Genomic DNA, 25,985 nt, shown 5'->3' on the forward strand with positions numbered 1-25,985 from the left:
AACCGCAGTACTTCATACAGTATATACAACATGTACTAGGAGTCCACTTCTCCTGTTTTCAATACCAATAATCCTGTATTGATATAGACTGTACCTTATTTGTTATAGTGCTTATGGTGTACAGAACCTTTCCTACTGTGGTTATTCCACTGTAGACCTCATGCTATAGCCTTTGGCGATGTGTATGCTCCATATCTTGGAGAGTACAGCCCCTCCCCCAGGAAACACCAGCTCCCCCTCCATCACTTGGGGAAGTCTGGCCTCCCAAGTCTTGGGGCCCCCCTCCAGACCTCATTAGGTTAGTGCCTTGCCGAGAAAAGAAAGGGGGTAAATGTCCTGTATCATTGCTGTTAGCCGTTCGTTTAACATAAGCCATGACATTTTGTGTTTAAGTTGGTCAAATGGTAAGGCCGCAGACCTCCAGTTCCTTGCTACAGTGATTCTAGCTGATATGAATATAAATGTAAGAAGTCTTCTTGGAGGCTTTGATGCTTCCACTATCCTGACACCCAGAAGTGCATGCTTCATAGACTTCGCCGGGTTAATTTTGGTGAGGGTATATATAAAGTTTGTAGACCCTGATCCAAAATCTCCTGACCTTGGGGCATGTCCACCATATATGGTATGCTGTACCCACCTGGCCGCATCCCGAAGGCATTCTGGGGGGGCTCCAGGCACAAAAGTGGCCAGTCTGGCCGGTACCATATACCATCTTAATAAAACCTTATAGTTAGCCTCTATAATGGAGGTATTGGTAAGCGATCGAGCATCTGACATTGTTATCGAGTGCCATTCTTCAAGATCCAAAGTTTCCTGAAGATCTTGTTCCTATAAAGTCATATAGTTCAGTTTAGTCCAGACATATGTTAGTATTGTGTATATAGCGGATATATAACCCCTGAGTTTGTCATATTGTTTACACATATGTTTCATGGGAGCCATGGTTGCTAGATCACTTTTACGAGCTGGGGTTTGCATATAGTGGTGTACTGGAGTGAACCTATAGTGTTCAGTATTTGGCATTTGATATTTTTCTATCAGTGTTCTTTTGGCTAGCATACCTTTGTGATTGCAGAGGTCTGCTATCCATATAAGGCCCTTGTTGTTCCATCATTCAAATCAAATGTAGGGGGGGGGGGGGTGAGGCCTGAATGAAATCTCTATTTCTCAATAGCGGCTCTAGCGGATTGTGTGGTGACTTGAATTTCTGGGTCCTTGAGAATCTATCCCAGATCTCTAGCAAGAAGGAGAGAGTAGGGCATAATATGATCAGTCCTTTCTTTCATTGGTAGCCACATAATGTGTGAAATTGGGTTAGGGTGAAGGTTTTACCTTTGACAAAATATAACTTTACTTCAATTTAACAAAAATCCTCATCCCCAGCTGTCTTTCCAATTTATGATTATAACTGAGAAAATCAGATGTGGGTTCTCTGTCTGTACACATGACAGTCTAGCATACTAGGCATACAATCTGGTATCCCAATGGTTAGACAACCATGAGTGTGTGGGCCCCTGCCATAGTGACAGATCCTTGGTATTAGGTACTATAAATTGGGGACACTTTTCAAACCCCTAAAATGTAAGGACAGAGGGGATGATTTAGTGTATTTGCATACTGGGGTTATGATGAGATGAAATCACACATCCCGCCATCTACATACAAATTACTTCTGATCTACACCCAGCAAAGGAGACCACTGACGTACATTGTACAGCTAAAGATCTGTACATTACACATTGCATACATTTTCAGGAAGACATACAAATAGTTTCCATTAGTGTGTATAAAAATGACCATCATTTCTTACAGACCACAGTACAAGATCCCTCTTTTCCATCCATAACAGGAATATTTCCTGATCTAACACTCTCATTTTATTCTTCTATGAAGGGGTAGACACTGGGTCGATTTTTTTTACAAAAGAAGATGGTCCTTGTGAAGCCGTCTCCTCCTCTGCAGGTAATATGAAGAAAATGTCCAGAATGTATTTATATCAGAATTAATATTCATAATTTTCCTTTTCTTCACATTCAGATGGCGAGTTATTCTACTGAGAGATGTCTACTGAATGTTATTCTGGAAGGATCTGAGCAGTGATCTGTAATTTCTCCAATTCCACCATTTTAAATTGTATTGTTACTTCTTAATGTACTCATTACTACAAAATAAAATGTGATGTTGATGTGGATCTTGACACTACCACTGATGAGACTTCACATTGGGAAATTCCTGTTCATGACGTAAAGCTTCATCATATATGTGTCTCACTCAAGTCAATGGGTGGTCACACTCGATGCATATCACTAATGCACTGATCAAATACTTAGGGAATTAAGCAAATGTACAGTATATTGGTATTATAAAGACCCAAGTAAAAAAATATACCGGTATATATATTTACATTATTGAGATTTTAAACATTTAGGATTGGTTAGACATGGTGAAGAGATACAGTAAAGGAAAAAAAAGCTGCGCTAAAACCTACAAGATATGTGTGAATATTAAATGCCTATTTCATAAATTAGATCCATACTAAAAAATCAAAGTACGCTGGGTTAGAACAATGATCCTAATGTGCAGTTCAATGTCAACCTTAGGCAAATTTATGCTGTATATTATAAAATCAATGTCCAGCACGATTTTTTGAATATAATAAACAGATGGTGAAAAATATATATATATATACATATATAAAATTACTTACCAGCTGGCCAGATCTCTTTTTTAAGGAGATCCAACATGCCTGTGGCTTATCCCCCAGCCAGGATCTCTATGCAAGGATAGCAAGATGTATCCCAATGCTCTACTTAAATCAGCAAGATGCTCCTGACTGCTCAAAGTAACTAGATGGTGCCAAACTTTCCAACCTTTCACCACAGCTGCCCACAGCATAACTGATAAGTACGACCAGCTTGTCCGTGGGATATATATAAGGTTAGTCTGAGTTAAGGAATGTATAAAATTATAAACCCGGATCCAAAACCTCTTAACTTTTGGGCATGTTCAGTGGAATGGCCTTACTAGGGTTGCCACCACATTCCTTTAAACCTAAACAAAACAAAAACAAAAAAGAGATACAGTACATGAAATTCAAGGAGAAATAAATATATTCTATCATGTAAGTAAATAAATAGATAATTAAATAATATCATCAAATGTAGGATACATTTAATGTGATCTATTTATAATTACGTGTACTTGTTGTTTTGGGAAGATCAAACCATGATTGCTGGATATTGGATATTGGAAAATAAATCACATATAATTGATGATTGCCGCATAAAATAAAAATGTATATTTTATGTGATTACTGATATTAAAATAGATTAATATACTATGTAATAAATATGTGTAAAAATATTTATTTTATGTAATAAATATATATATATGTATTTGTATATAAATACTTTATGGTGTTTGTTAGTTATGTTTTATTACTGACTAGATCTGGACTTCTGAAAAGAAACCGATTCTAACTTCTAGTGAATGGTAAGGAGCCACCAGTGCATGTGCCATATTAAGCCAGTGACATGTGCTAGTTGATTCACTTTAATACTGGGCACGCTCAACCCCTTCCTGCCAAGGCCAATTTACAGATTTAAGAGCTGTCACAATTTGGATTACAATCACTTAGTCATGCAACGCTGTACCCAAATTAAAATGTTGTCATTTATTTTGAGACAGATAAAACTTTTGTTTGGTGGTATTTAATCACCGCTGTTTTTTTTTTTTTGGTCAATAAACTAAAATAAAGACCAACAATTTTGAAAATAAACGCTTTTCTTAGGTTCTATTTTACAATTTGCAAATGCAAATAAGTAATTTTTCTTCTTCATTCATGTATGCTAATGAGGTTGCACTGATGGGCACTGATGAGGCAGCACTGATGGGCACTGATATGCTGCACTGATGAAGCTACACTGATAAGGTGGCACTGATGGGCACCAGGGCCAGATTAAGAGTATCATGGAACTGGTGCTGAGGATTTTGATGGGCATTTTTATGGAAATAAATAGAATGAAAACATTTTTTTTTGTTAAAGTAAATTAAATATTTTAAACAAACCACTTATTCACACTGTATGCACAAGAGAACCCATGTGAATGAGCCCTTAATTTTTTTAATTATTTATGACATTTTTGAATTATTGTCTTCATTTATTATTATTTGTTGGAGTTTTTTTTATTTTTTACATTTTTTTTCACAATACTTATTTGGGAGAATGGAGCAGTGGAAGGTGTCAGTACTGCATACACAGGGAGGGGCCCAGAGCAGGTGGAATCTAATGGACAGCCTGGGGTAATCAGTATGGGGGGGGCGCAATTACAAGCACCGATCTCCCTCTAGAGGAGAGTGGCTTTCAGCTGCTTCATGGAGAGCCATAGAGGGAGGCTGTCATGGTGATGGTGCTTGTGATTGCCCACCGCACCGATCACCCCCCACTTTGAGATTCCCCCTGTTGCAGGAGATACGAGTGTCTCATGCAGTGCAGTATACAAATAGTCAGTCCGTCCCTGCCGGGCCTATATTAAGGTAGGGGCCTGGAGCTGCAGCTCCAATAGCCCCTACGTTAATCTGGCCCTGATGGGCACTAATAAGCTACTCTGCTGGGCACTGATTAGCTGCATTGATAATCAGGACACTGATGAGGCTGCACTGATAATCAGGGCACTGATAATATATATGGGCGGTGAGAGCAGCGGTTGGAGCTGATGTGGCCATCTTCCAGCATGGTGGGCTCGGTGAAAGCTTTTGCGATGCGTCTCCTCTCTGATCCTCCCGGCTTGTGTTTACTCTTTTTAAAACATAATGGCAACAGAAACTACCTAAATTACCCTGAACAAAAGTATACATACCCCAGTTCTTAATGCCGCGTATTGCCCCCTTTAACATCAATGACAGCTTGAAGTCTTTTGTGGTATTTGTGGATGAGGCTCTTTATCTTCTCAGATGGTAAAGCTGCCCATTCCTCCTGGCAAAAAGCCTCCAGTTCCTGTAAATTCTTGGGCTGTCTTGCATGAACTGCACCTTTCAGATCTCCCCAGAATGGCTCAATGATATTGAGGTCAGGAGACTGAGATGGCCACTCCACAAACTTCACTTTATTCTGCTGTAGCCAATGATAGGTCGACTTGACCTTGTGTTTTGCATCATTGCCATGCTGGAATGTCCAAGTACGTCCAATGCGCAGCTTCCTGGCTGATAAATGCAAATGTTCCTCCAGTATTTTTTGATAATATACTGCATTCATCTTGCCAACAATTTCATGTGCCTTTGTAGCTCACACATCCCCACAACATCATTGATCCACCTCCTTACCTTTCATCATAGGCTTTGTTGACTCTCTCCAAATGTAGCATTTATGGCTTTGGCCAAAAAGCTTAATTTTGGTCTCATCACTCCAAATGACCTTGTGCCAGAAGGTTTGAGGCTTGTCTCTATGCTGTTTGGTGTATTGTAAGTGGGATATTTTGTGGCATTTGCATAGTAATGGTTTTCTTCTGGCGAAACAACCATGCAACTCATGTTTCTTCAAGTGCCTCCTTATTGTGCATCTTGAAACAGCCACACCACATGTTTTCAGAGAGTCCAAATCACCTGAAGTTATTTGTGTGTTTTTCTTTGCATTCCAAACAATTTTCCTGGCAGTTGTAGCTGAAATTTTAGTTGGTCTACCTGACCCTGGTTTGGTTTCAACAGAACCCCTCATTTTCCACTTTTTGATTAGAGTTTGAACACTGCTGATTGGCATTCTCAATTCCTTGGATATCTTTCCCCATGACTCAGAATCCAGAAAGGCCAGTGCAGCACTGGATGAAAAAATGCAAGGGTCTGTCAGGAGTCCAAAAATGCATTGACCTTTTATACACACATACTAATTACAAGCAAATAGATCACAGGTGAGGATGGTCATCTTTAATATCCATTCAAACTCGTTTGTGTCAACTTGTGTGCATGTTATCAGGCCAAAATCACCAGAGTATGTAAACTTTTGATCAAAGAAACTGGCTTAGTATGTCTGGGGCTTCATTCAAGTAGAAGGTCTAAATCAAATTTTAGGAGCTTTAGAACAAAAGTAGTTTGGCTCAATAATGACAATATTGAGACTCCATTTACACCTGAATGTATCAATTTACTGGCATTTTTGGCAATTTTTTTAAGCATTTTTGTAGCTTTTTACAACTTTTTTTTTTTAAGTATTTTAGAAGCGTATTACAAGCGTTTTACAGCTTCAGTCATATTTGTTTAGGCAATAGAAAGCACTAGTGGAGGAGAGGGAGAGCTTCTAGATTGTAAGCTCTAACAAGCAGGGCCCTCTGATCCCTCCTGATTGATTTGTATTGTAAGTGTACTGTCTGCCCTCATATTGTAAAGCGCTGTGCAAACTGTTGGCGCTATATAAATCCTGAATAATAATAATAATAATATTAGGGAAAGAGAGCTGCTGTTTAAGCAGAAAATGTTTGTAAAATGCTCGTAAAATGCTCAAGTCAGGTGTTTCCATTGAAGTTCAAGGGACCAAAAAATGCTTGTAATCTACCAAAAAGAAATTCATGTACTTTTTTGAGCTTCAGGTGATAGAATGCTCAACAACAGGGGCCATTGAAATGAATGGGATTTGGCTTGTTGAGCATTTTAGAGCTACAAGCTTCAGGCAGAAAATTGCTCAGGTGTGAACGGGGCTTGAATGTTTTGATGGACTATTTTTCAGAATTTCCATAAGAACATTTGAACAGGATTCTACTGGTACATATCCAGTTTTAAAGTTATTCTTTCTTTCTTTCTTCCTCATTGCTCAACCATCTCTCAGTCTTCAATTGCTTTCTTTATGTCTCTCTTGCATGTCCAACCTTCTCTGATTCTCTTAAAAATGTTCTCTTTCCATATCTGTCTCCCTTGATCTAACTCTCACAATATTGGTTTTCTCTGTATATCTAACTAGTCATTTTCCTTCACTTTTTACAATATTTATCTTAACTATATTTCTTTCTGCCTTTCTTTGAGAGATTCTTTGTTTGAAGTTAAGATAAGAAATTGGTGCCCCAAAAGGTAATACCTATTCCCTAAGATGTTTTTCATGTTTCGATTATTGTCTGTTTTTATCAGAAGTGCAATTTTGTGCCTATGATCAGTGCATTGTGTAAAAAAAAAATATATATATATTTATGAACAAAATGGCCATATTTTTTATTTTTGTACGATATGCGCTGATTACTGGCACCAAAAGACATAGAAAAGAAGAGATAAAGAGATAATAATGACAAAACAGCTATTTTATATTTGTTATATTCTATTCACTTATGACTGGCACCAAATGTAACTTCTCATGATATTAATTGTGTTAAAGCATGTTGAGAATGGGACTTTTCCTTTTTGGAGCTCTGATGTACTCTATTAGCTGCAAGCAGTACATTTGTAAGTTAAATGTAGAAAGAGATATAGTTTATTGATGCTATAATTTTTGCGCAAACCAATAAATATGCGCGTATTGAATTTTTTTTACCCAAGACGTGGCTGAATACATTTTGGCCTAAATGTATGACTAAAATTTTGGTTATTGGATTTTTTTATAACAAAAAAATTAAAAATTTGATTTTTTTTATTTCTGTTTTTGATAATATCACAAAAAATAAAAATCCCAGAGGTGATCAAATACCACCAAAAGAAAGCTATATTTGTGGGGGAAAAAAGTACAAGCAATTCATCACCGCACAATTAACAGATAAAGCAGCACAGTGCCAAATTGTAAAAAGTGCTCTGGTCATTAAAGGGGTAATTCCTTACGGGGCCGAAGTGGTTAACACAAGTACATAGTATAAAAGACACATATGAAGAACATGAAATGGCGTAAAGTATTCTTTAAAGCTGAAGGTAAATTTATGGAACATTACAGTTTTACACTTTAAAAGTGATATAAAAAAATAAAAATAAAAAAAAATGTGAGTTTCTTTCTTTTGGCTCAATGAATTCTATTCTAGTCCTTTCTTTGCTTCCTATATATGATTCTCAGGATTGAGGATATCGTTGATGAAGGTGGAAAGATCGAGTTGAACAGTACTCCCTTATAGTAATATAAGTGCTTGTGACCTCCTCTAGTATAGGGACTTCCTATTTAGAAGGTAACGGGACCCCCCTGTGGTGTGGTGAAGGACACAGACGTGTATGTCGTATCATCACCTTTTATAGCAGATATTCATCAATTTGGAGTTGCACAATCACTGTGTAGTGTATGGGACTTGAAGTCATGACCAAAAGTATTGACACCCCTGCATTTCTGTCAGATAATGCACTACTTCGCCCAGAAAATTGTTGCACTTGCAAATGTTTAGGCATTCTCATGTTTATTTATTTTGCTTGTATTGGTATCACACAAAAAACAAAAAGCTAAATCTGACACATTCCACACAAAACTCGAAAAATGGACTGGACAAAATTATCAGCACCCTCATTCTAATATTTGGTAGCACACCCCTTGGGGAAAAAAAATGAAATCAATCGCTTCCTGTAACCATCAATGAGTTTCTTACACCTATCTACTGGAATTTGGGACCATTCATCTTCTATTCTTCTTTCGCCAACTGCACCAAATTGGAAAGGTTCCTTTTCCCAACTGCTGTTTTGAGATCTCTCCACAGGTGCTCTATGAGATTTAGATCTGGGCTCATTACTGGTCAGTTTAGTACTCTCCAGCACTTCGTCTTAAACCATTTCTGGGTGCTTTTTGACATGGGCTTTGGGTCATTGTCCTGCTGTAAGACCCATGACATCTGACTGAGACCTAACTTTCTGACACTGAACCCTACATTGCACCCCAGATTTCTTTGGTAGTCTTCAGATTTCATAATGTCATACACATAGTCAAGACATCCAGTACCTAAAGCAACAAAGCAACCCGTAAACATCAGTGATCCTCCATTATGTTTGACTGTAAGGATTGTAATCTTTCCTTTAAAAGCCTCATTTCATTTTATGAAAACTGTAGTCTGATGGACTTTACCAAAAAGCTGTAATTTTGTTTCATCTGTCCAAAAGCACATTCTCCCAAAAGGATTTTGGCTTCCTCAGGTAAGTTTTGGCAACCTCATTGGTCAAGTTTTCTCTTTTGTCCAGGGAGATTAGCTACAGTGCCACGGGCTGTAAACTTCTTGACAATTTTGTACACAGTGGACACAGGAACATTGAGATTTCTAGAGATGGACTTGTACGCTTGAGATTGTCCATGCTTTTCCACAATTTTTGTTCTCAAATCCTCAGACAATTCTTTGCTGCTCTTTCTCATCTTCTTGCTCTGTGTGGCACACAGAGACACACAACAGAAAGGTTGAGTCAATTTTACACCATTTTAACTGGCTGCCCAGTGTGATTTCTATATTGTCAAAACCTGTTTATTGATACAGGTGAGTTTAATTTTTCTTTCAGTATTTTTTTAATATTGGTAATATATATTTTGCCACTATATTGGCATATGTTTGCCTATTTATGTATTTGCACTATTATACACTTTATAGCATCTTTTTAATATTAGATTCATGGTTCTTTTGAATGTTAGTATTTATGATTAGGTAGTGCTATGTCACTTTAATAGGTTTGAACTATAGATTATGTTGCTACTTTGATCAAATGAGATACTTTCATCACGCTCACGTTTAATTAACATTTGTGTACTAAATATTGGGGATTATGTTTTGCAAAATCACTTTGTAAAAATCATCATCCAGGAATTTTGATAGCATCTTCCTTTAGTGTGCAGCATACTGTAAGTTTTTACAATCAACACTGCAGTGTTAAGAATGGACTGAAAGAGCTTAATGATTTCAGCCCATCAGCATGGGCATATGAGATACCCCTTCCCGGATAGGCAATTTAAAAAAAGGGGCACGGGGTCATGTGACGCTGCAATACCGCGGGTCCATCACACGACCACCAGGAATGTTCTAGAGGGTCACATGATGTATTAGAACATTCCAGAAAGGGGCTCATTATGCAAAGCTGGCCCCGTGGGAATTTCCTCACCATAAGCTTGACCTTCATCAATTTCTATTAGCCCGAATACCTCAATAATTTTTTCTGAAATAGTTCCAAGGCTGTTATGGCTGCAGGATGCCCAGTTTAAAAATTTGGAGAAAATTAGGCGTCGGGTAAATGGATGTATGCAAAAATGTATGCCATCGGAGATCTGCAAGGGGGTTTTACGGGTTTGTATAGGGTCACCTATCTGACATAGGTTTAGACATTTTTAACATTGGCTTACAAAATAGCATTGAATTGGCCGTGGTTGGGGGGTAGGCCAGCTTTGTTAATACAAGCCCGGCATTTGGGGACTTGTGTTTATAAGATATTCTGTATTGCTCGAGTCCTGTAAGCCCTTGTACACATGGTCGGAGAATCCGTCGGAATGTGTCCTATCGGACTGTGTTGTCGGATAATCCGACTGTGTGTGGTATGCATTGGACTGATTCCGTCGGAATATCCGTCGGACCCAATTTTCCAACTTGTTGGAAATATTTTCTGACAAACTGGTCCAATCGGACATACTCCGATCATGTGTAGAGAATTCTGATCGGACAAAGTTGCACGCATGCTCAGATCAAATTCCTATACCAAAGCTATTGGCTACTAGCCTGAACGTAGTCCCGTTGTAACGAAATAACGTCATCACGTTCTGAATGATCAGATTTTCCGACAACTTGGTCCGACCGTGTGTATGCAACAGTTTCGGACACAATCCGTCGGACAAAATCCAACGGATTTGGTTGGCAGAATGTCCGACCGTGTGTACAGGGGCTAAGACTGAGCTGTTTTGTATTTATTATGTGCAAGTTGAGAATTTTTATGAATTATCAAAACGATTAAAATGATGTTCATTTATTTATTATTGCACCAATAAACGTACTGCAACCAATTATATGCCAAACAAAGTTGTTGAGTGGCTATAATTAATTAGGAGTTATTTTTGAGGTATTCGGGAGAGGAGAGGTGCAGCCTACATTCCCATGTAATGCGCCACCTTTAAAAAGTTTCTCCTTGCTTCACTATCATTTGTTAATGCTAGAAGAATATCTTAAGGACTCAATAAAAGATCCAAAAGTCCCCCAACAACGGCCTCCTTTTCTTATATATTGTTTAGAATGCAGTGTAGGACTTGCAATGTATGTATACCCCCTTTTCTTTTTCTTTTTTTTTCTGTATTATTAAAGCAAAATATTTTCTCTGGCAGGGGTCCATGTGAGTTCAAACCAGTATACAGCAAAATATTAAACCCCTAAGCTAGTTATGAGATATTTTAGGTCAGCTAAGACCTGCAGGATGTTCCAGCATAGCCTACATGCATTCTCATACCACACCTCGCTCATACCAGAGAAATTGTAAATTATACCCCAGGGGAGGAACGTTTGTAGCCAAATGCTTCACCCATTGCATACTGCTACAAGGGCCTACCAGTAACACCAGCCTAATTTCTTTAAATCAGTTTTTATTGTTATTATCATAAGAAGATAAAACACAAGATACAATATAAAAGGTAGCCATGAGGCTATAACAGGTAAGCGGAATACCAAAAGAAGTGAATATTCAAATGATTATGGTGATAAACAATTCAAGATAGGGTCTCTGGTGGACCTAAAATGGGCAAAAGCAACCAAGGAATCACCAAAGGATGGTCCCGCGAGGGTCCATTTTTCACATTTTAACACAACTTATAATGCATTTTGCTATGATCAACATTTTACCAACCCGTCTTGTTGAAGACCGTACTAAGTTCACTTTAGGTATAAAAGATGACAGAGAGATCATTTATTCAGCGGAGATTCCTAACTCCTTTAACAAATTAACCGCACTGTTTAATTTTTCACATTTACATCACACTTCCCACATTGCTGAACTTAATATACCATTAGAAATTTGGGATTTCACCCTTACCTCTTGTCATAGGTGTGTGCAGCCTATTGCTTTGAGGCAGTGATGGCAAACTTTGGCACTCCAGATGTTTTGGAACTACATTTCCCATGAGGCTCTATTATACTGCAGAGTTCATGAGCATCATAAGAAATGTAGTTCAAAAACATCTGGGGTGCCATCACTGCTTTAGGGTTTGCATCCCAAAGATCAAAGATCATGTGTGTGTGTATGTGTATATATATATATGTATATATATATATATTGTAGACATGTCACTGGAGAAGTGATCGAGGGGGTGTACATCTCACCTAGGTTGCTACACAGTGTGAGATGGTAAATCCAGGATGGATCAGTTTCTCAGCAGCGATATGCTGCTGAGTTGTTATTTAATTTTGCCGGGCCTGGGTTTATATGGAATGGCAGGTTGGTTTGGTAGAGGGACCTGTCATTCCACATCCCCCGATCCAGTTCTGGGTTTGGGATCAGGTGAGCTTTGATCCTAATTAGCCTGGGAAGCTAAAGGCTCTGCAGGGTCTGCAGGTGATTGCTCTCAGCCAGGGAAACGAACAATCTGTGTGTTTGAGGAAGCTGCAAGCACAGCCACTGCTGGAGCTAAAACTCACCCTGCGATATCCAGGTGAAAGACGCTGTGTTTGTAAGTGTCAGATAGGTGAGCAGAACCTGTTAGTAAGCGCCCAGCTGGGCTAGGACTTTTATTTTTGTTGTACTTAGAAAGCACGGTGTTGCTGTATATTTTGTTTGCTGGACTGTTTGTACCACGAATAAACGCCAAGATCTGCTTTATAAATTCCAAGTCTGCTGTGAACTGTGTCCAAACACACCCTACCCCGGGAAGATCCCTTACAATTGGTGGAGAATGCGGGCAACACGGTTGCTAGGGGCAACGGTGTGGACAGACTTGGCTACAGCTGCTGATGTCCTGGGTGAAAGCTGCAACTACACTCCAAGAACAGTCCAGCAACATGGAGGAGATGCTGAAGCAGTTTATGCAAGTGAGTTTGCAACAACAGCAGGCTCAGACAGAGGCCAATAGACGACATGAACAGTCCATGGCTGCACAACAACAACTTATCGAGCACCTGATAGCAATTCGAGAGGCGCCTGTGGTTGCTAATCCACCCACAGTGATGGGAGCCGCTCCAGAGATTTTTTTTGGGAGAAGGACTGTGCAGAAAGCGCTGCAAAAGATGACTGCTGAGGACGATGTTGAGGCCTTTCTAACAGTATTTGAGCGCGTGGCTGAGCGAGAGAAGTTACCAGCCGCTGAGTGGGCAGAGGTAATTGCGCCCTATTTAACAGGTGAACCCCAAAAGGCCTACTATGACCTCAGTGAGCAAGAGGTTAAGGACTATACTCGGCTAAAAGAGGAGATACTTGCCCGACTAGGAGTTACTACTGCAGTCCGTGCCCGGAGGGTACGCAACTGGAGCTACAGTCTGGACAAATCAGCGAGGTCCCAGATGTATGACCTAATCCATTTGGCAAGAAAGTGGTTGGAGCCAGACACTTCTACTCCTGCACAAATCCTAGAGAAGGTCGTGATGGATCGCTACCTCCGAGCGCTTCCTACTGACCTGCAACGCTGGGTGGGACAAGGTGATCCTAAGAATGCAAACGAACTTGTCAACCTTGTGGAGAGGTTCCAGGCGACTGAGGACTACCTCCGTGATGTTCCTGCAGCATCTTCACCTCCCCGGAGCGCCAGATCTGTGCCGTCAGCTGGTAAGAGACTTCCATCTATTGGGGGAGTGTGGAGGGGTGCTGATGGAGGGAAAAGGGCTCAAGTGGTGTCTCAGGGACAAAAGACTGGTGATGGTCCCGGGTGGCTAAGGGGCTCTGAAAAGGACTCCTTGCCAAAGAGACCAGGCCCTATCCAGTGTTGGAGATGCCATGAGGCGGGACACGTGTCGGCCCATTGCCCTCTTACCTCTGAACCCATGGAATGTGACGCTAGCCGGCGTCAGTCGCTATTTGCGGAACCATCTTGTGCTGCAGTTCCTGGACTAGAGACTGAACCGCAAATCTGCAACATCACAATCAATGACTTTCCTGTTAAAGCGTTAATGGACTCAGGAAGCCTTGTAACCTTGGTGCATGCTAGCCTGGTGACTGGGGACTTAGAGTCTAAAAAGCATATGAGTGTTGTGTGTATACATGGTGATACACAAGTGTACCCTATAGTGCTGGCTAAAGTCGGGACTGAACAAGGCACAGTACAATATGAAGTGGGTGTGGTTAAAAACCTCATGCATAATGTAATATTGGGGCGCGATTTTCCTTTATTCTGGGCTCTCTGGGAAAAAAGAAAAATCCCCAAAAGGAGTGAGGATACCTCTAAGGTGGTTGCCTTGTCCACTGTGAATGATAAAAGTGTACAGGATGAAAATGATTGTTTTCCTTTGCAGGTCCTGGCTGGGGAGGAGGAGGCTCCTCCCACTGAGCAAAATATACTAGACTTAGAGGTGTCTAGCGATAATTTTGGGGCTGCACAATTACAGGACCCCACTCTCAAAAATGCGAGAGAGCAGGTTGCTGTTATGAATGGGGTACCTCAGGAACCAGATGCTGAAAAAAGATTTCCACATTTTTCGATGACTAATGATCTTTTCTATAGAGTCAATAAGGTTAAGGATGAGATTGTGGAACAGCTTCTGGTACCTAAGCCGTACCGGCGTCAGGTGCTTGACATGGCACATAACCATGTTCTTGGGGGACACTTGGGGACTGACAAAACGCGAGAGAGGGTTCTCCAGAGGTTTTTTTGGCCGGCCATATATGATGACATTAAAAAATACTGTGAGTCGTGCCCCACATGTCAGGTTAGTGCCCCAGTGTCACATTTTCGCAGTCCTTTGGTTTCGCTCCCTATTATAGAGGTGCCTTTTGAGCGTATTGCCATGGATTTAGTGGGTCCCATTGTAAAGTCAGCTAGAGGACACCAGTATATTTTGGTAGTCCTGGATTATGCGACCCGCTATCCTGAGGCTGTACCCTTAAGAAACACTGCATCTAAAACAATTGCACGTGAGTTGTTTTATATGTTCTCTAGGACTGGGATCCCCAAAGAAATCCTAACTGACCAAGGTACGCCATTTATGTCGAAAGTAATGAAGGAATTATGCAGACTATTTAAAATCTCACACATCCGTACCTCTGTATACCACCCCCAGACGGACGGATTGGTGGAGAGATTTAATAAAACTTTGAAACATATGTTGAAGAAAGTGGTGGCAAAAGATGGTCGTGACTGGGATCATTTATTACCCTACCTCATGTTTGCTATTAGGGAGGTGCCCCAAGCGTCCACAGGGTTCTCACCATTCGAGTTGGTCTATGGTCATCACCCTAGGGGTCTACTAGACATTGCAAAAGAGACATGGGAGAATGAGTCCACCCCATACAAGAGTGTTATTGAGCATGTAGCACAAATGCAGGACCGTATAGCCACTGTAATGCCCCTGGTAAGGGAACACCTCCAGAGGGCTCAAGAGGCCCAAAGTAGAATTTACAACCGGTCCGCAAGAATCAGGACATTCAACCCAGGCGATAGGGTCCTTATACTAGTCCCCACTGTTGAGAGTAAATTCTTGGCGAAGTGGCAAGGTCCCTATGAAATTGTTGAAAAGGTCAGTGAGGTGAACTACAAGGTGCACCAACCAGGTAGAAGGAAGCCTTTCCAAGTTTATCACATAAACTTGATCAAGCCCTGGAAAGACAGGGAATCCTTGGTGGCGACAAATACTGTTAATAATTTGTCACCACCAATCCCTCCAGTCAAGGTAGGTGATACTCTATCAGTGTCACAGAAACAGGAGGCTCAGGAATTTTTACAGAAAAACAAAAACAAGTTCTCTGACCTCCCAGGGCGTACACACCTCATCCATCATCACATTGAAACTGAGCCTAGAAGCAGAGTAAACCTTAAGCCCTATAGGATACCCGAGGCACGTAGGGAAGCCGTATCTGCCGAGGTAAAACGTATGCTTGCTCTGGGGGTAATTGAGGTGTCACAGAGTGAATGGTCCAGCCCAATTGTGCTAATCCCAAAGCCCAATGGAACTTGGAGGTTCTGTAACGATTTCAGAAAGTTGAATGAGATCTCCAAGTTCGATGCGTATCCTATGCCCAGGGTAGATGAGTTGATTGAGAAGTTGGGTAACGCCAGGTACATAACCACCCTCGATCTCACAAAGGGCTACTGGCAGATTCCACTTTCTGGTGAGGCTAAAGAGAAAACTGCATTCTCCACCCCTGATGGGCTATTCCAGTATGTAGTGATGCCATTCGGGTTACATGGAGCGCCTGCAACTTTCCAGAGGTTGATGGACTTGATTCTGCGACCACATCGTGATTACTCAGCTGCCTACCTCGATGATGTGGTCATTTTTAGCCCTGATTGGGAAAGTCACCTCTGTAAGGTACAGGCCGTGTTGGATGCCATAAGTGATGCGGGGTTGACCATAAATGCCGAGAAGTGTGCTCTAGCCCTAGAAGAGGCCAAATATCTAGGCTACATTATTGGGAGAGGGTTGATTAAGCCACAGCTAAATAAAATTGAGGCAATACAGAATTGGCCTAGACCCCTGACAAAGAAACAGGTTAGAGCTTTCCTGGGTATTACGGGGTATTACCGTAGATTTGTGCCGAACTTTGCCTCAGTTGCTGCTCCACTAACTGACTTGACAAAGGGCGGAAAGACAGCAATGGTCACGTGGACCCCAGAGGCCGAGAAGGCTTTCCAAAGCCTTAAGTCTGCCTTGTGCCAACCACCTGTCTTAGTTACCCCCGATTTCAGGCGAGAATTTCTGGTCCAGACAGATGCCTCTAACACAGGCTTAGGTGCAGTACTCTCACAAGTAGTGAATGGTGAGGAGCATCCAGTGACGTACTTGAGTAGAAAACTAACCCCGGCCGAGAAAAATTATGCCATTGTGGAGCGAGAATGTTTGGCAGTGAAGTGGGCCCTAGAATCGTTAAAGTATTACTTGCTAGGCAGGAAATTCAAGTTGGTGACAGACCATGCCCCCCTAACATGGATGAAGTTAAACAAGGAGAGAAATGCAAGAGTGACTAGATGGTTTCTCTCCCTACAAAACTTTAATTTCACTGTGGAACACAGGCCAGGGAAATTACAGGCAAATGCTGACGCATTGTCAAGGGTAAGTTGTCTGTGGGGACAAAAGGCTCAGCCCTCCGGTCTGAAAAAGAGGGGGGGGATATGTAGACATGTCACTGGAGAAGTGATCGAGGGGGTGTACATCTCACCTAGGTTGCTACACAGTGTGAGATGGTAAATCCAGGATGGATCAGTTTCTCAGCAGCGATATGCTGCTGAGTTGTTATTTAATTTTGCCGGGCCTGGGTTTATATGGAATGGCAGGTAGGTTTGGTAGAGGGACCTGTCATTCCACATCCCCCGATCCAGTTCTGGGTTTGGGATCAGGTGAGCTTTGATCCTAATTAGCCTGGGAAGCTAAAGGCTCTGCAGGGTCTGCAGGTGATTGCTCTCAGCCAGGGAAACGAACAATCTGTGTGTTTGAGGAAGCTGCAAGCACAGCCACTGCTGGAGCTAAAACTCACCCTGCGATATCCAGGTGAAAGACGCTGTGTTTGTAAGTGTCAGATAGGTGAGCAGAACCTGTTAGTAAGCGCCCAGCTGGGCTAGGACTTTTATTTTTGTTGTACTTAGAAAGCACGGTGTTGCTGTATATTTTGTTTGCTGGACTGTTTGTACCACGAATAAACGCCAAGATCTGCTTTATAAATTCCAAGTCTGCTGTGAACTGTGTCCAAACACACCCTACCCCGGGAAGATCCCTTACAATATATATATATATATATATATATATATATATATATATATATATATATGTGTATATATATATATATAATGTGTTGGACAGTGTCAGCAGAGCAGTGGATGAGTCAGTATGGTGGAGCTTGGTTTCGGTAAGACAGTGGATGGTGTCAGTCAGTAGAGCACTGAACTTTGTCGGTAGGTCAGAGGATGGTGTCAGTAGTTTTTTATTTTTATTTTTTATTTAAATTTAAGTTTTATGTTTTTTAGGAGCCCTGTTGGGGGGCTTTGGGGAAATATCAAGATTCTAAATAGATTCCCCAATTCCTTTTCTCTGCAGCTTTAGCTACACTGGACAGTGAATGAATGAGAACTGCTCTGTGCTGAGCGACTTCATGTTCATTCACACAACAACATCACAGTTTACTATGCTTCACCCATGACAAAGTCTAACCACTGACTGCCTGTTCTGCTCCTCCATTTGACAGTTCTTAAACAGGTAAGGGGCAGAACCACCTGGCAACTGTCACCTGGTGGTACCCCACCTATGTGACATTGCTGACCCAGCATGCACCAGGTAACGTTGCTAGGTGGCCCCGCCCCTTACCTATTTAAGAACTGTCAGATGGAGGAGCATACAGTTGGCGGTTAGCCTTCGTTGAGGGTGGAGTTTTTTCTTTTCTTTTTTTTTGGTGCCGCGGTTGTTGTGATTAATGATGGATCTACATCGAGGGACTTTTTTTTTTTAATAAAGTGTTTGTTTTTATTTACTTTTTTGACACTTTTTTGGTGAATCAATAGGGGTACAATGTACAATGTACCCCATACTCATTCACAAAGGGCCTGGTATGGATGGGGGGACCCCCACATGTTTTTTTTTTATTCCATTGAAAATTTTGCAATGTTTATTTTTTCATTCAGCTGTCAGCAGGGCTGACAGCAGATGAGTCATGCATTGTTAACCCCCCTAGCGGTAATCCCGAGTCTGGCTCGGGTTGGGATTTTAATTACAGGAGCGGTAACCCCGAGCCAGACTCGGGATCGCTTCGCTCGATGCAGGGGAGGACACAGGGAGAGTTACTCACCTTGTCCCCTGGATCCAGCGATGTCCGCCGCGCTGTGTGATCGAGCCGTCCTGCGCTCGATTCACAGTGCCGAATGCCGCCAAGCTCCTTTCCCTGCGACGTTACGCCGCACGGGAGCGTAGAACGGTGGCAAATTCAAAAAAGTAAGGCCGCGTACACACGCGCGGACTGTTCGCCCAACCTTGTCCGCTGAACAGTGTTTGGGCGGACAGTCTGCTCGTGTGTGGGGCTTCAGCGGACAGTTTCAGCGGACAGTTGGCCGAACAAGGTCTTACGGAAATTCCGAAAAACTGTCCGCTGAAACAAGGTTTCAGCGGACTGTTCGCTCGTGTGTAGGCTTGTTCGGCCAACTAAGTCTCGCGCATGCTCAGAAAGGATTTCCACGTCGGAAGGTTGCATTGCAGTGTATAGGACGTCGTATTTTTCGTCCCGTCGTACGTGCCGTTCACGTCATCGCGCACGGTTTCAGCAAACTGTTCGTCCGTCGTGTGTGGCCATGTCCGTCCATGCTAAGTTTGAGCGGACTGTTCGCTCAAACTGTTGGACGGACAAAGTTGGGCCAACAGTCCGCGCGTGTGTACGCGGCCTAAAAGTACACAAAACACACACAGCACTGTAATCTTACAGATTACAGTGCTGTATTAAAAAATACACACCCCCTTTGTCCCTAGTGGTCTGTGCAGTGCCCTGCATGCACTTTTATATTATAAATACTGTTTTTTTCTGCCTGAAATTTGGAGATTGTCCATAGCAACCAAAAAGTGTCCCTTTTTCAGTGTTTTAGGATTTGATTACATTAATGAATATTTTTTTATTATTCTTTATTATATTATAAACTTTATCATACCCGGGATGTCTGCTAGACTCTGGTTTGAACAGATTTAAGAGCGTTATTCCTAAGAATTACAGGACTACAAAATAAAACGCCAGATTTCCATGCAAAATAATTGTACCGCTTTCAGCACCTTATTCCAGACTGAATCATACCGCCAGGGAGGTTAAGGATGTAGTGTCTGGCTCACTCCTTAACAACGTATACACTGTGCGCTCGGGGGGTGAACATCCCTCCAAGTGCACTGAAATTTCAGGTGTTCGTCAAACACCCGAACAAACTCATACTTGGCCTGAACTTCTTTCCCATCCCTACTGCCAATGTAACACATATATGCAGCTCCACTGCACTGGGCTTTTTTCATATGCTAATCTCCCTTTGTGCTGGGAGCACACTGTATAGCACACTCCCAACAGAGGGACCGGGGTCTAACCGAGAGCACAGGGTCCCATACTAATGATTAAGATCTGGATCCCGATTCCATGTCACCTAATCTCCGTGGTAGCCTGGGACTGGCTACCACAGGGATCAGTCACTTTGAAGCAGAGTCCTGTGTTTCTCTCTCTCTGTGAATGGGAAGGCAATATTTAATCTATCGTTCTCTTTACTTACAGAGAGAAAAGAAGTGTGTGTAAAAAAAAATACATGAATAATAAAATATAAATACTTAATAAGGAAAAAATACCCGCTGTCCTGAGTGCTATAAAAGGGACAGAGACCTGTATCTTGGGGGGACTTAACAAGGGGCTATTACTGAAAAGAGAAACTGGGCTCCCTCCCCACCATTGTCAGAGTCTGGATTTCTAGTGCCAGGGAAGGTTGGATTTCCCGCTACCTAGGAAGATTGCTGGGACTTGCAGTCTTTCCTGAAGAAACCAAGCATGGACTCAGCCAGATATGGACTCTTTCCTCTGCAGGTATGCTTGGGCAGCCAGAAGACAAGCCTGAAGTTAGGGACTAGGGAAATTATTATTTTGGATGATTTTGGGAGATGTTGTCGGCACTCTCTCTGCACCACTCTGTTTCCCATAGCAATGGGAGCAGACTTGCACCGCCTCAATCTTTACACAGGTATGAAAGAGAAAGAATTACGTGAAGTGTATGCACTGGGTGCATGGTGGGACCCCATACAGTTACTGGGAGTGAAGTAGTGGTGATACATTGGGCAGGTGGAGGAGGCAAGGCCTCTCATGTGACTCTTGCCTGGTGCCCAATTAGAAGGTGAACATGGAAGATGTGATGACTACCCTATCACCCTACCCCAACTTACAGGCTCTAGTGGTCTTGAGTCCTGATGTCTTCAAGACCAGAGCAGACTCTATTCTCTGGACGTGAGGACACCAGTATCAGTCTGCTGCTGGATCCTGGGGGAGGATCAGGCTTTTTTTCTCTCCTAGACAAAACTAGCATTTAACCCTTTAAGCGCAGGCACAGCCCCACTGCAAGGGAAAACTGTTTTGTCCCACGTAGGGCTTTAAGAACTACCTGTACCTAATTAAGGCAAGAATTTTTATCAGTGTCTGTAATAGTACCAATATATGCGGAAAATTGTGTAATCCTTATTACCGCAACTTTAAGAACCTATGTATTGCTATGGCTGAAACAAATTATTATAGAATTGCGCCAGTTCTTGGATTAGGAAACTAGTGGTAATATCAAATCTGAGCTGGCGTATAGGGATACTCCAGGACTAACAGCAGGCCATGCCCATGCTAGGAAGCTGTCATATACGTGACAGCTTTCCACACAGAGCTGCATCCCGGCCTCATTCAGCTGCTGGCCAAGAGTTTCCCCAACTGAAAGCTAAATATAAACAGGGATACAGGTGATGGCATTGACCATATTTGGGAATGACTTATCGATGGGTGGGCAGAGAAACTGAGAGACCAATATTGGACTGAATAGCGACTATGGATCCTCCCACTGCCATGAACCCCCAAAAATGATTTTTTTTTTATTTTCAAAAAGATTTTATTGAGTTATCACAATAACAAGCATGTGAAAAGAACATATTGTACACCAAATGATGAAAATCATACAATGGTAGGACCCAAGATACAGTCACATAATATGTTTTCAGCAAAGAATGTATGTCACTAGTACCTAGGATCATAGGCTTAGGGCCCTGTAGCCAAGATCCGTGAGCAGTGGGTGATAAGGTCCGGTAAGTCTGGAGGTGAGCCATCCCCCCCAGACACCCCTATGGGCTGTGCCCATGGGGGATGCAGCACCACCTATCAATGACAAGACAAGTATGACAATGTGTAAAAGGTAGTCCCTCTATATCTACAGGGTAACTGCTGAAGATATCTAAGAGCTACACGTGGAATCTAGCTAACTTATAACAAATATACAAGTAACAAGAGAACAACAATCAGGTGATTCTCACTGCCGGCTCTATCTGGTCTGGGCGTAATGCTAAAAGAGGTCATGTGAGGGTTATGCAGCCAGGGTGGGCCAGCCAGGAGGACCAGTGTTTGTCAAATCTGGAGTTTTTCATGTGAATTTTTGAAAACAGAAATTCCATGCGACAATGTTCATTGAGGATGGCTATGGGCTCAAAAAAGGGATGGAGGAAGGGGGTTTTTCCATGCACGTGCAATGAGCAGGCGTGCTGAAATTAGTATATGGTGTATCAGAGGTAGACTGACGATGGGCCAGTGGTGGGAGTCCAGACCAAATAGAGCCATACGTGGAGACAACTGTTGGGAGGAGTTGGTCAAAGACTGTACAAGGGAGGATACTTGGTTCCAGAAGATAGCTATAACAGGGCAACTCCACCAGATGTGGAACATATCCCCTGTTGAGTTGCAGTTCCTCCAACATTGTGGAGAGTGAGTGGGGAAGATAGCTGTTAATTTATCGGGTGTGTAATACGATTTATGAAAGATTTTCATGAGTGTTTCCCAATGGGAAATGTTCCTGGAGTAAACTAGCGGGGTGCGTAGCACTCGATGCCAATCTTCTATCGAAAAGGAGTATCCTAACTGCGATTCTCAGTAGATCATGTTTGGAGGTTTAGCCGAGAAGGTAGGCTTGGCGAGAAGAGAGTAGATGAGGGATATTCCTTTAGTAGTACATAGGGGACGGTTGTAGTATTTAAGAAGCTCCTTGGAGGTGTTTTCTGTCGAAGTCGACACTTTGGAGAGAATATGTCTGATTCTGAGATACATGTAGAAGTCCTTATATGAGAGCCCGAATTCCATGACTAGTTGTTGAAAACTTTTTAGGTCTGAAGAAAGATAGAGATCTCCAATCGTTTTGATTCCAGTTGTATGCCAATGTTGGATATGGAGGTCTGGGGACAATAATTGTAACGCCATAAAGGGTAGATTTCTTAATGAGTCTCCATGTATACCCGGTGAGGCAAGACAGATTGCAACCCATTGCTTTAACAAAGCATGTACTGTGGGGAAGATAGGTCGTGTAAAGGGCAGGGACATCCAGATTGCTGCTAAAGACAGTTGGGGGCTATCTGTAAACGCTATCGATTCTATTTGTTTCCACCTCGATTCCGAGCTGGACGACCATAGTTGCTTTCCTTGATCCAATATTACCGCTCTATAATATTTTTTAACCTCTGGTGCTCCCATCCCACCATGAACAGTGGGTGTACATAAGACAGATGACTTTAAGCGGGGCTTACGCCCGGCCCAAATGAATGAGTCCAGGATACGCTGGATTCTAGATAGATCTGCAGTCAGAATGGGAAGTGGAAGAGTTCGAAAAAAATAAAGAACATGCGGGAGTAAAAACATTTTAGTAAGGGCAATCCTACCAACCCATGAAGCTTTTATGGGAGCCAAAGTCGAGGTCAGACTGTTCAGCTTCCCCAATAAAGAGGCTAAATTGTTCCTAAGCATTACAGAGGAGGGGGAAGTCAGTTGAATGCCTAAATACATCATGGAAGCACTGGGGGCCCAGGAGAAAGGAGAGATGTTGGATATGTCTAATTTCAGCGATGGTGGGATATTAAAGCCGAGCATAGCAGATTTTGTGTGATTTAATCTGTACATGGACACTGCACTAAAATCACGTAAGACATCAGTCAGGACGGGTAACGACTTATCCGGGTCAGTGAGAGCTATGATCACATCATCTGCGTATAATCCTATCTTATGACATGTATCTCCCACATCTATACCTGCAATCTTAGGGTGTAAGCGAATCGTCTGGGCCAGCGGTTCCATTACTAGAGCAAAAATCAATGGTGAAAGCGGGCATCCCTGCCTAGTACCATTAGTAATTTTGAATGGGTTGGAAAGGATGCCCGAAGTACGAATCCTTGCCGTGGGTGTTGAGTACAGGCCCATAACAGCCTGTAAAAAATTACCCTCCAACCCAAATTTTCTTAACACTGCTTCAAGATATCCCCAGTGAACCCTATCGAACGCCTTCTCTGCGTCCAAAGAGATCAGCAGAGAAGGCGTTCGATTCCGTTCAACCCAATGGATGAGATCTACAAACCTACGGGTGCCATCTGAGGCTTGACGTCGGGGGATGAAACCTACCTGGTCCGGGTGTATTAGGTGAGTCATATGTTGTGACAGACGTGTAGCCAGAAGTTTGGCAAATATTTTTAGGTCGGAGTTGAGAAGTGAGATCGGACGATAGTTTGCTGGGTCGTGCGGTGCTTTACCCGGCTTATGTATAGTGGTAATAGTGGCCTCTAGGGAGTCCATGGGGATCTCCCCTGTGGTAAGCATTCGGTTAAATGAGTTGCATAAATGTGGAATTAACGTGTCTGCAAATGTTTTGTAATATTCATTACTAAAGCCGTCCGGGCCCAGGGCTTTATGTAGAGGTAGGGCTTTAATGGCATTCCTAATTTCCTGGGGCGAAAAAGGTAAAGCTAAGTCAGTCGATTGTGAAGGGGTTAGGCAGGGGAGAGATACGTTAGAGAGAAAAGTCTGGATATTGGTAGGAGTGGGCTGTGTTTCAGTCGGGGAGTCTTTTAAATTGTATAATTGGTTATAGAATGAACCAAAACAGTTGGCAATATCTTTGGGATTAGTGAGCCTGGTCCCTCTAGGGTCTTCCAAGTATGCAATTGTGTTCTGAGCTGTCTTACGCTTATATTGTTGGGCTAGAGTTTTCCCAGACTTGTTTCCCTGTGAGTACCATGTAAGTTTGAGTTTGCGGAGGTAAAACTCATGTTTGTTCTGTAAGTGGGCACTCAATTCTGACCTAAGTTTGCCCAATTCAGTGTGTATGGCATCAGAGGGGGCAAGCATGTTTCTACGTTCTAGGGACTTTATTTTGTCAAGGAGGGCGTTCAGGGTCGCAGTGCGTTTTCTCTTCTCCTGGGCCCCTAGTTTCAATAGAACCCCGCGGATAACCGCCTTATGGGCATTCCAATAGATAGTGTCATTGGAGATAGAATGTTGATTCAAGGCAAAATAGTCATCTATAGCAGACTGGAACTGTTCCTTAATGTCCTTAGTGCTGATTAGGTTAGCGTTCAAGCGCCATAATGTTAGTGGGGAAGCGGATGAAGATAGGTTGATAACCATTGAGATAGGGGCGTGGTCAGACCACGAAATAACTCCAATATCGGTGGAAGACACCGTTTGAAGCAACACTTTAGATGTCAGGAACAGGTCAATTCTGGAGTATGTTCTCTGGGCATTAGAAATAAATGTGTAATCCCTCTCAGTACCATGGTGACACCTCCAGGGGTCATAAAGGTCCTCTAAACGAAGCAAGGATGAAAGGGCAGTAGATCGCCTCCTTTGAGGGGTGGAGGAGTCAAGTGTGTGATCAATCACTGTGTTGAAATCCCCACATATAATAATTTGGTCTCTCGGATAATGTTGAATTTTGGCCAGAATGGATTTAAAAAAGGGTTTTTGATGTGAGTTGGGAGCATAATTGTTGACAATTACCAAGGGCTTATTGTTGAAGCTAGCAGCTAGGATCAAAAATCTACCATCAGGGTCTTGTTCTACGTTGGATACTGTGAGTGCAACATTAGATCGCACTGCTATCAGCACACCTCTAACTTTTTTGTTCGTGCAGGAATGGAAGATGTGCGGGTACCGTTTATTGGTACATTGGGGGGGATTCTGGGAAGACAAATGGGTCTCCTGGACACATAAGATGTCTGAGCGGGAAGCAGCTGCTTCCCTCCATAAGAGGGAACGCTTAAAAGGGCTATTTAATCCCTTCACATTAAGGGAGGTGATAGTAAGGGACATGCTAGACCAGATGCAGTTGTCAATATGGTACTGAGTATGAACGAACCTAAGTAGAAGGTAAGTGGTTGTCAATTAGACTGTCAACATGAAAGCAATCGTAAATCTTAACAAATGCTAATAGTTATTACTAAAAAAAACGACAGGAAAGTAGA

General features: G+C 42.3%; 1 protein-coding gene across 3 annotated transcripts in view; it reads left to right on the plus strand.

Moving 5' to 3' along the window:
- The window catches only part of LOC143989078 (NACHT, LRR and PYD domains-containing protein 3-like), a 40,457-nt gene extending 37,783 nt beyond the window's left edge, over positions 1-2,674 (plus strand). For all 3 annotated transcript variants that reach the window (XM_077489090.1, XM_077489089.1, XM_077489091.1), the window contains 2 exons: positions 1,894-1,962; positions 2,038-2,674. In XM_077489090.1, coding sequence (XP_077345216.1) covers positions 1,894-1,942 — 49 coding nt within the window. In that variant the 3' untranslated portion in view covers positions 1,943-1,962; positions 2,038-2,674. The remainder of the gene's footprint in view (positions 1-1,893; positions 1,963-2,037) is intronic.
- Positions 2,675-25,985: the final 23,311 nt, after the last annotated feature.

The sequence above is a fragment of the Lithobates pipiens genome, unplaced genomic scaffold (genome assembly GCF_037356315.1).
Source record: "Lithobates pipiens isolate NorthernLeopardFrog02 unplaced genomic scaffold, aLitPip1_a1.2 Scaffold_18, whole genome shotgun sequence".
Taxonomy (NCBI): domain Eukaryota; kingdom Metazoa; phylum Chordata; class Amphibia; order Anura; family Ranidae; genus Lithobates; species Lithobates pipiens.